Source organism: Anopheles stephensi, chromosome 2, assembly GCF_013141755.1.
Source record: "Anopheles stephensi strain Indian chromosome 2, UCI_ANSTEP_V1.0, whole genome shotgun sequence".
Taxonomy (NCBI): Eukaryota; Metazoa; Arthropoda; class Insecta; order Diptera; family Culicidae; genus Anopheles; species Anopheles stephensi.
The window spans coordinates 18,692,269-18,707,467 of record NC_050202.1 but is presented as its reverse complement, the minus strand read 5'-3'; the positions used below and the strand labels follow the sequence as shown (position 1 = coordinate 18,707,467).

The following is a 15,199-nucleotide window of genomic DNA, read 5'->3' as shown; positions in this document are numbered from 1 at the left end:
GGAGACATTGAAGGAATGCAGGCGCGTCCTGTACAGGTTGCCCTGGAAACATACGCAAAAAAGTCCTTTTTGGTGATATTAAATGTATTAAAAATTTCTCCTGATATCCTTTTTCAAACGCCTTGTTTAGTCTGTGTAACGATCGAATTTATTTTTTACAATGATTCTTGTAACAATCATCCTTCTGTTACTGAAACCGCTTAGCTCTCTAATTTCCTCTTCTTCCCATCCACTAGTTTGTTGAACATCTGCGTCACCTTAACATCCCGCTTGATCAACACTCTCCACTGGGCCGGATTGTTCTTGTACGTCTCGACCAACAGCTGCTTGTTAATCTTCGCACTCCAAACCTTGTTGTTGAGCTGCGCCAAACACTCTTCGGCCAGCTCGTGCACAATGTTTTCCCGCTGCTCCGGACTGCCCGCTTCGAACATGATCTGAACGACACGCGAGCCGTAAATGTTGAGCGCAAACCGCGAGTACTGACCCTCCAGATGCCGTACCATCTTTTCGCGCGATTTTTCTCCCACAAACTTTGACTCGATGAATGCGTTCGCGACGAACGAACCGCGTTGATCGAGAAATATTTCGGCCAAACGATCGTTCGGCATGCCGAGCAGCGCGGTAACGAATTTAATCGGTTTGGTATAGTACAGGATGGCCTGTAGGATGAGGGAACCGTGCAGGAGAATGTTGGGTGAATCGGCGGGAGCATTTGTTCCATCGGCCGGAAGTAGACAAAGGACGGCCATAATCATTTTTTCCGGCGTAGATTCACCGCAGTGCAGGGCGTCGAGCAGGAGCTTTACGAACTTTCCTTGCTGGCAGCTGAGTCGACCGCATGCACGGGCCATCGCTAGTAGCACCCCAGTGTGTCGCATGGAAAGTAGCTGTTCCAGGCTGTCCTCGAGCTCGGCGAAGATCAGATCCATCAGGTCCTTTTCGGTGGTGTGATCAATCAGTTTCTGTACGGCAAAGTTACCCGTCTTCGATACGGCCAGCTGTTTCACGTGATTACGGAACAGCTTGGCGTAAAGTTTATTCTTTATAAACTCCGCCGGAGCTACGGCGACGCACATCTCCAGCACTCGTAGCATGCTTGAGTTTGTGAACAATGGCGGTAGGTTTGATGTGTCCGGCTGTGTTTCCGAATCTGGATCGTATTTCGTTTCCTTTTTGTTGGGACGAAACACTTCCTTGTAGAGCTTGGATAGGAATTGCTTGAGGTGAAATTCATCGTTCGTTATCGCAACGGCTCGCAGCAAGTCCTGCAGCAACACCGCCGTCACTTCCGTGCTCGCGAGATCGACAAACTGTGGCCAAGCTAATATACGCTCCCCGAACTCGTGCAGCAACTTTTGCCACTCTTCCGGTACGATCAGGTGCTTCGATTCGCTTCCTTCGACCGCCTTCTTCTCCGTAATACCGGCCAAATGCAGTATAACCTGCCTGATCGCGTGGCTGGCATTGCAGTCCGAAACGAACTCCTCCAGATTGTTCATCAGAAATTTGGTCATTCGCTCGACAAACTTGCGACACTGCTGCCGATGCTGTTCGCTGTACTCTTCCTGCAAACAGTACTCCACACCCGGCCATATGCATTTCTCGGTCCAACCCTCACCACCACCACCAGCCTTCTGTTTCTTCCTGGCATGTTCATCTTCCGCCGTATCTGGTTCCTGCTTTATTTGCAGTGGTGCAACCGCTCGTAGCAACGCAATGCTCAACACTCGCTGCAGCACGTGCGATGCAAATGTGTCGCCACAAAACACGCGAAAGTTTTCCGCAAACAGATCCATCAGCGGTGCGAACGTTTCTTCATCGGTGTACACGAGCAGATTTTCCAGCACCCGGCTTCCGACCAGATTCATCGCGGTCCGGATTTCTTTCCCCTTCAGCTGACCCATCACGTTGCTTGCCATCAGCTGCCGCTCCTCGGTTTCCTTGTCGCGCGTTATGTTGTCCAGTATTGCGGATAAGTACTTGTACTCGTCCAGCTCCAGCTGGACTCCGCGTTGGCCGTGTCGTTTCATTTTCTGCACAAATTTGCTGCGGTTCCATTTTTTACCACGGTTCGCGTTTGGTTTACTGTTCGAATCGTACATGGTTGTGTATCGGGCTGAACCTTATGAATGATTTCGCTATTATTTTGCTACAAGCAGCTGTAAACGTAAAAATCGTGCACGTTTTGGCCGGTAAACGTGCTTGTTTACGGACGAGCAAATACACATGCGTACCGAAAATAATTATAAACAACACACAACTGTCAAACATGTGTCAGTTGAGCAGGCACAGTGTTCGTGTCTGGTGGTCATCAAAATATTATATTTACTTTTTTATCACGATATTGTTCTTCGTGAACAATTAATTATCACGATAAAAACGGGAAGAAATAATTTAAATTAAATTTACAACCATTTGCAACATTTTAAAACCAATACTTTGTCAGCGCGTGTACACGACTCTCTGTCCATGGCTTAAGTCGCGGTGTCAAACCGGAAGATATCGACAAACACAGCATTCGATACACCGAGGTTCGCGCAAGTCTTGCTTGTTTCCTCCACCAAACGGGAAATCCGATTAATAATTCCTTCCTCTTTTTTGCAGCAACAGACCGCAGACCCCACCCCCGCCAGGCCAATAGAAAACCTCAGTCTTGCTGGAAAAATGAGTCACAAGTGAGGCAGTGTGTCCGTCGGTACCTGTGTGCGGTGGTGGTTTAGGTGGAAAGAAGAATCACCGCTCGGTGGTTGGTGCTGCTGCTGCTGCAATGAACACACTTCGCGAATGGTCCCCGCTGGTGGAGCTGGTCAACAAAATCCCAGCGTCCGTGCAGCGTGGCCTACTGTTCCACGATGTGTCCATCACGTGCGTTGACCTGGTGGAAGAATTCATCGCCCTCGGCAGTAACGTGGGGCTGGTGTTTTGGTACAACCGAAAGACCGGTACGGTGGAACGATTAGCCACCGACAGTGGCTCACAGGAGCTTACCTGCGTGCGGATTGCATCGACGGTCGAGTACATGGTGGCGGCCGGATGCCGTGCCGGACAGGTGAACATATTCCAGATCCCGAAAACACCACCACCGGACGTCTGTGCCGAGCTGCTGCTCAAAGCGAAACCCATCGAACGGTACACGGTCCGTGGGTTGCATCGGGCCGGCGTGTGTGAGCTGGTTTGGTCCAAGAATGGTATGCGGCTGTTCTCCGGGGATACGGGCGGTTCCGTAGTGCTGACCGAGATCGGGTACGCTACGAAAACGTGCCAATCGCGTGAAATCATCAACGAACGGTACGAAATTGTACAGATGGATCTGTACCGTGGGAAGCTGCTGGTTTCGAGCTCGTTCCGCACGGTCATCTGTAGCGCGGAGGAGGAGCCGGAAGGTGGACAACGGTGGCGGGTAGCACAGGTTGGCAAGAAGGATCGGAAAATGTTGGCACCGTTCGGTGCCGTCTTTGCAACGGTGCACGGCAAGCAACAACTCGTGTCCACACGTTCCGGCTTTCGGCTGTGGTTGGCCGATGACGAGGGTAACGTCGCGCAGACGCTTATATTTAAAGAGCTAATGCGCGCACCGTATCCGGAGATAGGGCTGCTCAACCCGAGCCGCAATCCGATCCGGATACCGACCACCTTCGGGAAGCTGTACCCGTTCGAGGATCGCCGGATCGTTACGGTCGCCAACGGTGCGTTGTTCCTGCTCGATCTCGAGCGAATGGCGGTGGTGGGCGGTTTAACACGGCTCCGTCACATACTGGACGTGGCCGTCGATCGTAACGAAATACTCATCGTGGAAAGTGGCCGCTCGCTGGTGCGGATTGCCACCCTGCCGGATAGCAGCCAGTCGACGATTGTGCTGAAAAATCTGGAACTGTTCGTTAGCGCGGAATCGCAAATTGTACAGGCGGACGAGTGTTGCGAGGAAGCGCCCGCGGAACTGCTGGTACACAATGGCGAATCGCCTGGCAGCTCACTACCGGGCGATGATCGAATCGATCAGGTGGACGGTGGAATGGAAGACGATGCGCGGCTTATCGACAGTCACATGAAGAAGCTGGAACTGTTCGACACGCTGAACGAGCTGAAGTACGACGAATCGATTCTGTTCAAGAGTGGGCGCAGTCGGCGAAAGCACCGCTCGAAGGTGACGAACCCAATCGTCGAGATAGGACAGATCCCGAAAGAGATAGAGCCGGACAGTGGTGAACCTTCCGGCAGCTAGGACACCCTCTGGTGGACCAAGGGGGTTAGAATTTATATAATTACGCTTATTACTTAGGAATGCGAACGTGGCGAAAGGAAACGTGGGTGCTTTTTTGTTTCGCTAAAGTGTGTGTCCTTGTGGTTGCTACCAAAAACCTAACGAAAAATTGCAAACGAATCGGTCTCTCTCCTTCTTTTTTTAGCTGCATCATGACACACCGCGAAAGGAAACTTTTACACATTCCTTGGTAGGGATTTCTCGTCCTTTTTTTTCGCTCAACAAGCGTTAGGCCGTTAAGCATATTATGGTACCATGTTAGTTCTGTTAACGACACGCCCGGGTGCACTTACGGCACACGCACGCAAACACATCACACGCCGATCGATTGTTACTCATTTTAGTGTAAATTTTGTTTGTTCAAGTTATTCTGTGTTTAGTCGCGGCTCTGTCTATTGCTCCAAACGCGGCACGCGCTAATTGTGATTGAATATTCTAATAGCAGACGAATAAACTATTTTGTTATGCTCTGGTGCACGTCCAACGTAATTTCGTGTAAAGTTATATCAGGTCCCAACCGCCTTCTTCTCATTCTATCTTGTCCTCCGAGATGCGCTTTAATAGTACAAGAGGTATCGCTCTTCGCACTCTTCGGCCTCTTCGCCCACAGTGAGTTGCGGAGCTACCGGGAGGCCTCACCTCTCACATGCTAGTGAGCAGTTGTCCTCCTATCCTCTTTAAAAAGAGCTACTTGACCCAACACTACCTCCACTCAAAATACTCCACCTCCACTGTCGCGACGGACGAAGCTGGGGCTGTACAGAATATGTACAGAGTCCCCGTATACCTCTCAGACGAAACCCTTTTAGCCACGTTCGAGAGGAAGATGCGCAGAAGGATTTTTCACCCCGTATGTGTGGAAGGACAATGGATGATCTCACCATCGTGCAGCGAATTACACTAGCCAGGCTCCGGTGGGCTGGTCACGTCATGAGAATGACACCGGACGACCCAGCCCGCAAAGTTTTTTTAGGCCGTCCACACAAGTGATGTGCAAACTGAATCAGAATGAGTGAATGACTTAAATCTTAGCAATGAATTAGATGATTTAAATCATCACGAAGAGTTATTTCAACTCACCTTTGATTTAACTCTCCGTACCGACTAACCACTCGCTCACCTCGTTTTTACTCACTAGAGAATTAAATATCGTGTTGGCATATCGCGAGTTCATTCCGATGCTCATTAACATTTTGCGATGCATTAACAAAGTTTTGCCCAAAGATCGCTTCGATATCATAAAATAACAAACGAGCAGTATAGTTGAAAATTTTAGAGCGGCCGTACACACAAGCGAATGATCTACATAGTCCCTTTTAAAATAATTTTTTTATGCACAATCTATCCTTACGGCTCGTTAACGTATTGTATTTTCTTAAATCATCGTGTGATCGTGACCAATGCGCTAGGCCAATACGATATTTAACTCTCTAGTGAGTAAAAACGAGGTGAGTGAATTAAAACGAGGTGAGTGAATTAAAACCAGGTGAGTGAGTGGTTAGTTTGCACGGGGAGTTAAATCACCAATGAGCTATTTAACTCATGAGTGGCTAAAGTCTGAATGGATGCCCCCCCCTCCACTCACGTCACTCACTTTTCGCTACTGAGTTACCTTAAATTTAGGTAAAAGTTAAGCTTAAGTGTTAAAAATCGTTGTAATAATGATTTATAATTATTAAAAATAATAAATAAATAAATACTGACAGTAAAAAGTCTGAAAAATATACTCTTTTAGGTAACTCAGTTGCAAAAATGAGTGTCCGTGAGTGGGGGGGCAACTATTCACACTTTAGCCCCCATGAGTGAGTTAAAACGAGGTGAGTGGGTGGCTAGCCGGCATGGAGAGTTACATCATTATTCAAGAATAATCTCTTAAGAGTGAGTATTATATGTAACTCACTATGGGTAAAGTCTGTAAAGATGCCCCCCCCCCCCCCACTCACGGCACTCACTTTTCGCTACTGAGTTACCTTTGAATTTAGGTAAAAGTTAAGCAAAGTGTTAAAAATTGGGCTTCTCACATTTTTTCTTAACTTTTACCTAACTTTAAGGTAACTCAGTTGCAAAAATGACTGTCCGTGAGTGGGGGGGTGGCATCTTTTCAGACTTTAGCCCTCACTATTATAACTCATTCACTCTGATTTAATTCACGCTACTGAGTGGTTATTCCCATCACTAGTGCACACGGACCGAGGAGGATGCTTGGTAGGCCCAAACTGAAATGAAGTGATGCGTTCACCAGAATGGCCGGGATATTGTATTGGTAGACGAAGGCGCTGGAACGTGAGCGGTATCGAGCAGCATTGTTGCAGCAGACCAAAGCGGTGAAGCGGTCGTAGCTCCGGATAAGTAAGTAAGGAGCCTCGTCGTTCTCGAGCCGACTGATGGTTTTTCGTCAGACTCGTCGCATGACTAAGTAAGTATAAATCGTTCAGATTTTCTTTTTCTAGCTACCGCAACCCCAGCTTTTCCGTTAGGTGTATTGTTTGTTGGTGTAACAATTTTCAGGGACACACCCCTTCTGCAATGGCGAACACACAGCGCAGCCACAACACGTTACACGAATGACACCGAACAGTCCAGTCTTCACAGAAAGGCTTCGAAATCGGGTTTTGTTTCATTTTATTTCAATTGCCTCCAACGAAGCACAAACACCCACACACGCACACACACAAACACATTCACTTTGCCCCCTTTTTTGTGTGTTCCCCCTCACTGCCTCGTTCACTTGCCCGCGTTCCATTTATGTTGTGTTGCTGTTTCTGTTTTTCATGTCCTTCTTTTTTTCTAAGAAGCCTTTTCCATCTTCTTATTCTTCTCTACTTGTTGTATGTTTTGTGTTGTTTCCTTCCTTTTTTTGCTTTGTTTTACACTTTACTGCTCGCACGATCTGTTAATTAATAATTATTATTAATCAATAGATTCTTCTATATAATGTATGTTTTGTATATATATAATAAGTTTTTTATATATATTCCGTTTATAAGTGTTACTCTTCTACTTCTTCTTCTTCATCATTGTGTTTCACGTTCTACAACACTACGACCGACGCTCGAGCAAAGGTAAGCAAAGCCGTGTCCTGGGTTGCGCGCGCGTGTGTGTGTGTGTGTGGGTTTGTGGCAATTTGTTGCCCACGTTGTTGTATGATGTTTCTCTTTTATAAGATTTTCTTCTTCTTGTGTTGTTGTTTGTTTGTTTTGCTATGAGAACGCAATGTTGGAGGTTTTATTTGTTGCCTGTTGTTGTTGTTCAATTGTTTGCAGTTTGTTGTTGTTGTTAATGAAACGTTTTTCTTGTATTTCCTTTAACCCTCCCGCTTCTCCTTCTCCACTGTCTGTTTTACACTTACGTTCCATTTCTGCTTCCTCTTCTTCTTCGGCGCTTTCGTTTACTAGCAATGAAGTTTCTTTTATCATTATTAATATTATTATAGTTTAGTTTTTCCTCCTCTCCCACTCGGAAAAGTGGGGGGAGGCGGCGAAATAATAGTTCCTCCTATACGGTGCGTTCCTTTTTGCTTTCTTTCGCCTGCCTCTGCTCGTTTGCTTTTGCATTGATGCGTATAAATTTGCAAACAAACAGGCCATTTGCTTCTAATTAGATATTAATGTAAATAAAAGGATCGAACGTAGTATAGAATGTTGTATCTCTCTCTCACCCTCTCCCTCTCTTTCTAGTGTACCAAAGTGTACGAAAAAAAAAACAAAAATGCCCTAAGGTAGGTGTGTGTGTGTGTGTCTGAGTTTTGTTTGGGAACAAGTAGCGAAACAAAGGCAAAGGACTCACCTAAGCAAACGAGTGAGTTCTTGAGACAGTTACCCTCGCAGCAACCATCGTCGGCTTCGTCATCGTACGATCGATTCGAAAGGAAGGGGCGCAATAGTGAGCATAGAAAACTAGAACAATCTTCATCCTGCGCCTTCACAACACAAAGTTTAACAAACAAAAAAACAGATAAATATGTTGTTTTATCGTGCAGAAAAAGGTGTTGCTTTCTGTTGTTTACTCTCTCTATCTCTCTCTCTCGTTTGATGCGAAGGAATAACTAAAATGATTAAAAATATTATATTACCTAAGCCTACACTCCGCACTCCTCCGTGGTTCTGCTGGGTTCCGTGGAGACATGCGACATCAACACACAAACACACACATACGAGCAATGTGTGTGGCTGAGTTTACAGGGGATGATGATGGGAGGGTGTTTGGTTCTTAATGAATGCTTTGCACACTCCGTTAAATGATGATGCTGGGGAAATTTTCTTATGGCTCCTTCTACACCTGGCCTCCAATGTTTTCTTTTCGCTACATTGTTTTCTTTTCTCTGTGTGTGTGTGTGTAATTTTTGTTTTTTCGTCAATGTGGTTATTGTTCTTTTACTTTATTTGTTTCATCTTCTGTTTTACCCTCCTGCTGGGCTCGCGGCTAATTTGAACTCTTCAACGCTGTGGACGCGGGCATTATATGGATGGGGGGGAGCTTGATTCAATAATCTTCGTGGTGGTGGAAAAAAATCGATACTCAATAGAGAAACTATTTAAGAGACTTTTTTTAAGAGAAGAAAGAATCTTCGGCCCACAAGAAATGGGGCGTAGCAAAGGGATTGGAAAGCAATGAGCAATAAATTACTTGCATTGAACCCCACTCCGTCGCGGGATGGGTTTTCTCTAGAGGAGGAAAAACTCAAGCTATACGATACGATGCTCTCCTGGACTAACAAAAAACAAGGACGCTTTTCAAGCTTACTGGCTTCCGTGTCTTCAAGGCTGCTCGCCTTGTTCACACAAGCACACAACGGGAACGTTTCGGGGATCAAGAAAAGATATGCCCAGTACACCGAGGTTCGAAGAGTGGTACACGACAATTGTTGTTCATTATTCATCACCTTCCTCATCCTTATCCTCTCCCTTTCTCTCTCTTTCTCTGACCTACCCCCACCCCCTCCTCCCACCCTATTTTTTCTACATCGATTATTGTAATTGTTCTTCCATCATGTCTTATCCTTATCCTGCCTATCCGGTGCTGTTTGTGTGTTGTGTTTGTGTTTGCGTACGTGCGTGCGTATTTATTCTCCTTACGATTCCCAGCCAGCCAGCGCATTGCACACAGTTATCGTGCGTGCTTACGCCTGTACTAGTAACTATCCAAGTGGATCTGCCTTCCTCTTCCTTCACTAACCACACACACACACACCTGCACTAACGGGGTACGACGGTAGGGGGGTGGGGGGAATGGAAAATGGGGCTGCATTGGCCAGCAAAAGACGCGAATCGAAAGGAAATCAACGGTCTAAAAACTAAAAACAAAACAATCATTATTGAACGACGCTTTGCGTGCGTGCTGCGCGTGCGTTCACTGCTCGGGGGAGGGGCTGGGTGGGCGGGACATACATTCGTACACACACGCACGCACGCACACACACCCACACGCACGTCGCTTGATGTGAGAGAGAGAGGGGGAGTGTGTGAGTTGATCCTATATCGGGGGGGGGCAGGGTGGCCTCAAACTATCTTCTCGATATAGTCTCGGCGGCTTGCGGTTCAGTTATCGATGCCCTTCGCCGAGCTCTTCACTGTGGTGGAGAGGATAAACGAATTTTTACGTGTTAGTGAATCGTTGTCGAATGGTGTTTTGTATCGGCGGGTGAAACACATTGGAATACATTACGTTTTGTTTTGCAAGGTGATGTAGCACAGCACAGCAGTTCGTGGGTGGGATTATTCACGCGAAGGGGCACAACGCACGACACAAAAGATAGGGAAGAAAAGGGATGAAGGGTTTAGTATGAGAGTAACCATTTTATCATATAGAAGATTAACAAGGGATAATGAACGATTAGGGGGACACATTTAGTTTGGGTTAGTCGATTTCCAAGCGATGAACGCTGCTTTTCAACTGGCTTCCCATCTGCCATCCATATACGGTGTTGAAGATTTGCAGGCGTTCATGTATCATGTATGCTGAGCCTTATTTAACACACGAGGACAGCTGATTGCATGGGAAACAGGATAATGTACTCCCCGCCATGATCAGCCTGATCTTCTCTACCCGTTGTGCCAAAGAGAGTTCCAAAGAAGAAGGATCAACTGGCGATGTGCAAATTGAGTCAAGCATGACTGTATTACTTGTATCTTGTGGTGGTTACTCGGCACGGGGAGTTAAATCATTTCTCGAGATTTATAACTCTTAAAGAGTGAGCATAAGATTCCAGTACTGAGTGGTTATTCTCATCACCAATAGGGACCCAAGTGGTTTCAGATAGCGTTTGAGCAATGGTTATTTGGTGTCCGGGATTTTATTGAAACTCTAACAACAATGAGATATAGTAAGGACACATTGGAGAGAAGAATTACATCTAAGAAGCAAAGGGAGGGCATTGCATTGCCAATCGTCGGATGATAGATGTAGAGCAGAATAATAGCAAGGATTGAAGAATTCAAAAATTAAACCAGTAACTGATTAAGTAAATCCATCAAATTCCTGTACTTCAAACATAATTCCAGATGATTCAGTAGCTGGAAGCAAAATGGGCATTCTACATTATTAAGCCAAAGGACAAAAAAAAATTTGTAGTATTCCAAAAAAATCATATTAATCCGTCAATTGCTAAAATAGTTATAGAACCAGTTTTCCGAAAATTTAAATTATTCCCCATCACCGATTACGAAAAAGAAAGCACATTCCTGCATAGGTAGGCAATGTGAAATAGACACAGACTCATACTACTGAGCTGGCATTATTAGTTAGACTTTCGGTAATACATCACGATTTCCATTTACCCCTCGTAGCGGTGCCTTAAAGTTCGCTGCTGCCTGCAGTTGGATTTGATACGCTAAGGAGTGGATCTTAAAACCGTAGAGACTGTGTGTGTTTCGGTAGAAGAAAAGAGAAAGAAAGAAAGACACAAAAGGGCAATTAGAGTGAGTTGAAAGCGCAAAATGGTTGGTGTGTTTATACGTACCGTGGTATGAATTGATTTGCGGGACGTTTGGGACGGTACTCTGGGTGTACCATGAACAGCATGTGCGGGAATCCAGTTCCGAAGTATGCGCCATCGGTATGATGATGTCTAGAGGACTTTGGTGTGTAAACGTCGATGCATTTGGGACAGTAAGACTTTACCATTGCCTCACCGGGAACATCAGACAGACCTGGTTGGAGATGCGTAAACATTTTTATTATTTTGAGCTACCATAAAGGGAGAGAGACTTCAGGCTGCTTCAGGGAAACTTGAAGTACACAGAGAGCAGCAATGAGCACATCAAACTAGCAAATGTCCATTCAATGAACCGTGAGCACACAAGATGGGGTAGAATGCAAACTATACAAGTTAGGAATAAGATAGTAATAAAGCTATCAAAAAGTGACTCTTTAGAAGCATTCTTTCGTGCCATTTGGCCATCCTTTTCAAAGCCAAGGAGACAACGTTTATAGGAATTTTCATGTGCAAGCTCTGCTTCAGATATCGAGCATCGGTTGACGGGAAATGATCCTACTTTTGGTGATAAAAATACTGCCGTTCTGTTAAGAATATCGGGCAAAAAGCGATACTTACCTAGTGGAAGCATTGGTTGACTCTCGCAGTAAACGCGTGGGCAGTGGCCAAAGTCACCACTTTGATATTTTTCTATCATTTGAGCTATGCCACGGTTGGTAAGAATGTATCTAGCGTGTATCAAACCGTAAAGCATCTCCGCTGCTTGTTCGATCAGATCCGACTGGTTGGGATTATCGTCAATTTCATCCTCTGTGAAGTAGAAAAAAATTCGTAGGAAAATCATTAGAATAGTAAAGCTTTGTGTGTGTCTTAAAGGGTAAAAATCGTGCCAGCTCTAATGCTTTTGTTAGCAAACAGTTTACGTAGTGTTGAGTATTCTGCAGCATGTCGATTAATGTACGACGTAGGAAAAGAATAAAAAAAGAATTCCGTTACACTCCAACAGCACCGCTGCACAAGTGCATCAGCTCTGCCCCCTTTCCTGCCTGTCACCGAGGGACACATTGAATGGGCCCCGCCACTACTGGACGATAATGAACTTGTGCATCAATTGCTTTAATTAGATTAGAAATTCTCCCGACTCGCGGGCCGGGCAATGTTGTGCATCGATTCCCCGATGGTGGTCTTGCATAATCCCCCCCTCGCTTCAATAAACTAGATGAACAAAACCATCGTAGTAGGCAGTGAGAAAGAAAGCAAAAAAAAACTACCAAAACACGCACACAGTTCATGGAAAGGAATTTCAAAACAAAATCTAGCTGCCATTGCTGCACAGACCCAAGCTGCGCGTACAAGCAAAAAACCTCAATCTTCTTTCTCTTCTACTACACTGATCGTGGGCCGCGATATGGCATGCCATGACTCATTGCAAGTTTTGAACGATCGTGCAACGGCTCTATCTGATTCAATCCGTTCCCTTATTTTCTGTACTCTCTACATCCTAAAAACAAACAACACATTTAAAGCACGGAGGAAACGGCTCTTGGTCCGCGCACCACTTACCCGGCTCCAGGTCCAGAATCATGTCCAACGCATGACGATAGTTCGGTACCTGTTCGTTCAGTCCGGTCAGGTTAAATTTGTCCTGTATGTAATCTTCGTCCACCTAAAATGAGAGCAGCAGGACCAAAGGGGCCAACATGAGTGATGCGTTCCGCGTGTCGAGCAGACGGCAACCGTCTGAGTTGTTATTAGCAAAACTGGCAGTGTACTATTTACCTCACAGAAGAATTCATTACCGCGCAGTCCGCAAAACCAGGAAATCCATGATACCTCCTCAGAGCTACTCATTTTCCTGCAATTTAACAACGGAAGAGACAAGGTTAGCGGTGAAACGGCACTAAGCAGTATGCGAATGTCCTCGAGGCAACACCGGGTGGCGGTGATGATGATGATCGGTTCAATGGTTCAACACGAAAAGACAACTCCCGATCACTCAACAGCACGCACAGAAGAGTTCGCCATTTGCATTGGGAGACCCCTTTTTTTCATTTAACACCTTTTGCGTACAAAAATGTCCCTGAAGGCTACGGCTACGGTTGGTATCGGAATGTTGCTAGGGTAAGCAGTAAAAAATAATACTGACAAAAAAGTGGAACTAAAACCCATACCGCGCTGCTCCCTCTCTCCCCTCCCTTCCCTCCCTTCCCCGCGCAACCATTCCTTCAACTCTCCACTGTGTTTCCAGACTTTAACTCAGCGAGCACACACACATTCACGCACACCCACACGCATACATACGCACACGTACGCACATACACACTTACACGCACCCTGCTTCCAATTTCACTTCGATTTCACTTCGACTTCCGGGTGTTTCCGGGAGGCAAATGGCAAATGTTCGGCAACCGTGTGTCCTTCCGCTGTAACTGCTGCACCGAAATTCAACACCCGACCGCTACCGTACGAAAAACGCGTGTACGAAAATGCGCACACACACACGCACAAAACACAGCAAGCAGCGACGAGAACGAACAGAGACGGCGGAGCGAAAAAAAAATGACGGTGACGATGACGGAGGAAAGCCGCCTATGCTGCTCCCTTGCGACCGGTTTTCGGGCCCCGGATGCGAGATTTTACGGCCAATTTGTACACTGGCGCGCGGCAAACATATCCGGCGATAGGTGAGTTTCCCAATTGTACCGATTCGGGGTGAAAAATCGAACGAAAATTTACCTTTTAATCCCTTGGCAAGCCACGCTTAATTTTTTCAGCCACTGTGGTTTCACTTCTCGGTCATGCGTTTGGACGTGCGGAGTCGGGGTTTGAGTTTCAGTTTTCCGATCGCCCACTGTGCACGTCGGACGGACCGCAGCCGATGCAAGGTGTATGTATTTAGAAGGTGGATTTTTATCGATTTGACAGGGCGACATTTTAGTCGAGTTATGTCAGAGTTTGTTTACAAAAACATATGGTATGGGGCTACCAACATGAACAAACAGCCTCGATTCTCAGTCCTTTGAGCAATTTCGCTAATTTATGGGTCATCTTCGCATATTAAGTGTTGTCCCACAGACGATTGACGATATTTGGTTGCATTTTTCATCAAAAAAACGCAAGCGATACCACCACCGGCGCCTCCTCCGATGCTGCCATCACTCTTCTCAATACCCTTCCCCTCGATCACCTCGGAACTGTTATGTCAGGTCGAGAAATGTCAATTTGCTCTAAACAACTCTACCTTCTATATCTACATACCTTGAGCCGATGGCGGCGCACAGTCCGACACATGTTGAACAACAAGTTGAGCGTGAGTCAAGTTTTGTGTTTTATTTCGATGCAAATTGAACGTGCGAATGCAATTTAAGGAACAGCAGTTATTTTTAAAGCTCCAGTTTCTTTATGTTATCATTTAAATAGTGTTAAATAACTTATTTTCAGCAGTGAATTGAATGTCATCCAATTTGTTACAATTTTGTCGAATTGTTTTCATCCTAAATAAGCAGAAACTACACTGTACAGGACTGGTAGTGAGTTGAGTAAAGTGGGAATGGGTTAGAAATTAGCATGAGTATCAGAGATATTTTTGATTAATTGTATGTTTGAATGATATGGACAATATTGAATATTTAAATTAGTCTTTTTCCGTGATGATAAATGTATATTGTTTGTGGAAGTTTTAAACGATAAAGAAACGAACCATTCAAGCGTGAGAAGAAATCTTCAAAATGTTTCTCACTTTTTCTCATTGCTGCTCATGGTGGTTGTGAGAGATGTGAGCTTTCACGTAAAAGTTCTCACTTGTGCTTCCGCCCAGTCAGTGCGTGAAAGCACATTCAAATAAATAGTAAATTAAGTTATTCTTTTTTTAAGGTTTTTTTTATTCATGTAGGGCGGTCGTAATTATGTTTATTAAATTTTGAGATGAAAAAATTAAATACGTTTGTTTCTTTGCTATTCTGACATGCTGTTGACCCTATCACGGCTTCTCTATCATAGCA

The 15,199-nt window shown here is 45.4% G+C and overlaps 3 protein-coding genes across 7 annotated transcripts; 1 reads left to right on the top strand and 2 right to left on the bottom strand.

The window, feature by feature from the left end:
* Positions 1-108: 108 nt before the first annotated feature.
* On the bottom strand, positions 109-2,262 carry LOC118507252 (nucleolar protein 9). Its single transcript, XM_036045538.1, has one exon. The coding sequence runs from the start codon at positions 2,103-2,105 to the stop codon at positions 201-203; it is 1,905 nt and encodes a 634-aa protein (XP_035901431.1). The 5' UTR covers positions 2,106-2,262; the 3' UTR covers positions 109-200.
* Positions 2,263-2,426: 164 nt separating this feature from the next.
* Positions 2,427-4,753, top strand: LOC118507276 (WD repeat-containing protein CG11141). Its single transcript, XM_036045580.1, has 2 exons — positions 2,427-2,534; positions 2,608-4,753. The coding sequence occupies exon 2, from the start codon at positions 2,771-2,773 to the stop codon at positions 4,223-4,225; it is 1,455 nt and encodes a 484-aa protein (XP_035901473.1). The 5' UTR covers positions 2,427-2,534; positions 2,608-2,770; the 3' UTR covers positions 4,226-4,753.
* Positions 4,754-7,116: 2,363 nt separating this feature from the next.
* On the bottom strand, positions 7,117-14,079 carry LOC118507316 (casein kinase II subunit beta). 5 transcript variants are annotated; one of them, XR_004905621.1, is made up of 7 exons: positions 13,935-14,079; positions 12,978-13,053; positions 12,762-12,864; positions 11,817-12,008; positions 11,223-11,412; positions 9,929-11,122; positions 7,126-9,833 (listed from the first exon to the last, which is right to left on the bottom strand). XR_004905621.1 is itself a non-coding variant. In XM_036045701.1 (7 exons), exons 2-7 carry the CDS (start codon positions 13,047-13,049, stop codon positions 9,802-9,804), a joined length of 666 nt encoding a protein of 221 aa, XP_035901594.1. In that variant the 5' UTR covers positions 13,050-13,053; positions 13,935-14,065; the 3' UTR covers positions 8,231-9,801. The 5 variants fall into 5 exon arrangements, 4 of the variants coding, with proteins under 4 accessions (XP_035901593.1, XP_035901594.1, XP_035901596.1 ...); XM_036045701.1 differs by having other exon boundaries at positions 8,231-9,828; positions 11,041-11,122; positions 13,935-14,065; XM_036045703.1 differs by having other exon boundaries at positions 8,589-9,828; positions 11,041-11,122; positions 13,532-13,956.
* Positions 14,080-15,199: the final 1,120 nt, after the last annotated feature.

Coding starts and splice junctions, on each gene's coding strand:
- LOC118507252 (XM_036045538.1), bottom strand. CDS start 2,105: ATGTACGATTCGAACAGTAAACCAAACGCGAACCGTGGTAAAAAATGG.
- LOC118507276 (XM_036045580.1), top strand. CDS start 2,771: ATGAACACACTTCGCGAATGGTCCCCGCTGGTGGAGCTGGTCAACAAA.
- LOC118507316 (XM_036045701.1), bottom strand. CDS start 13,049: ATGAGTAGCTCTGAGGAGGTATCATGGATTTCCTGGTTTTGCGGACTG. Junction 11,413..11,816: donor TCAACCAATGCTTCCACTAG/GTAAGTATCGCT, acceptor ATCTCCAACCAG/GTCTGTCTGATGTTCCCGGT. Junction 11,123..11,222: donor GCAAATCAATTCATACCACG/GTACGTATAAAC, acceptor AAACACACACAG/TCTCTACGGTTTTAAGATCC.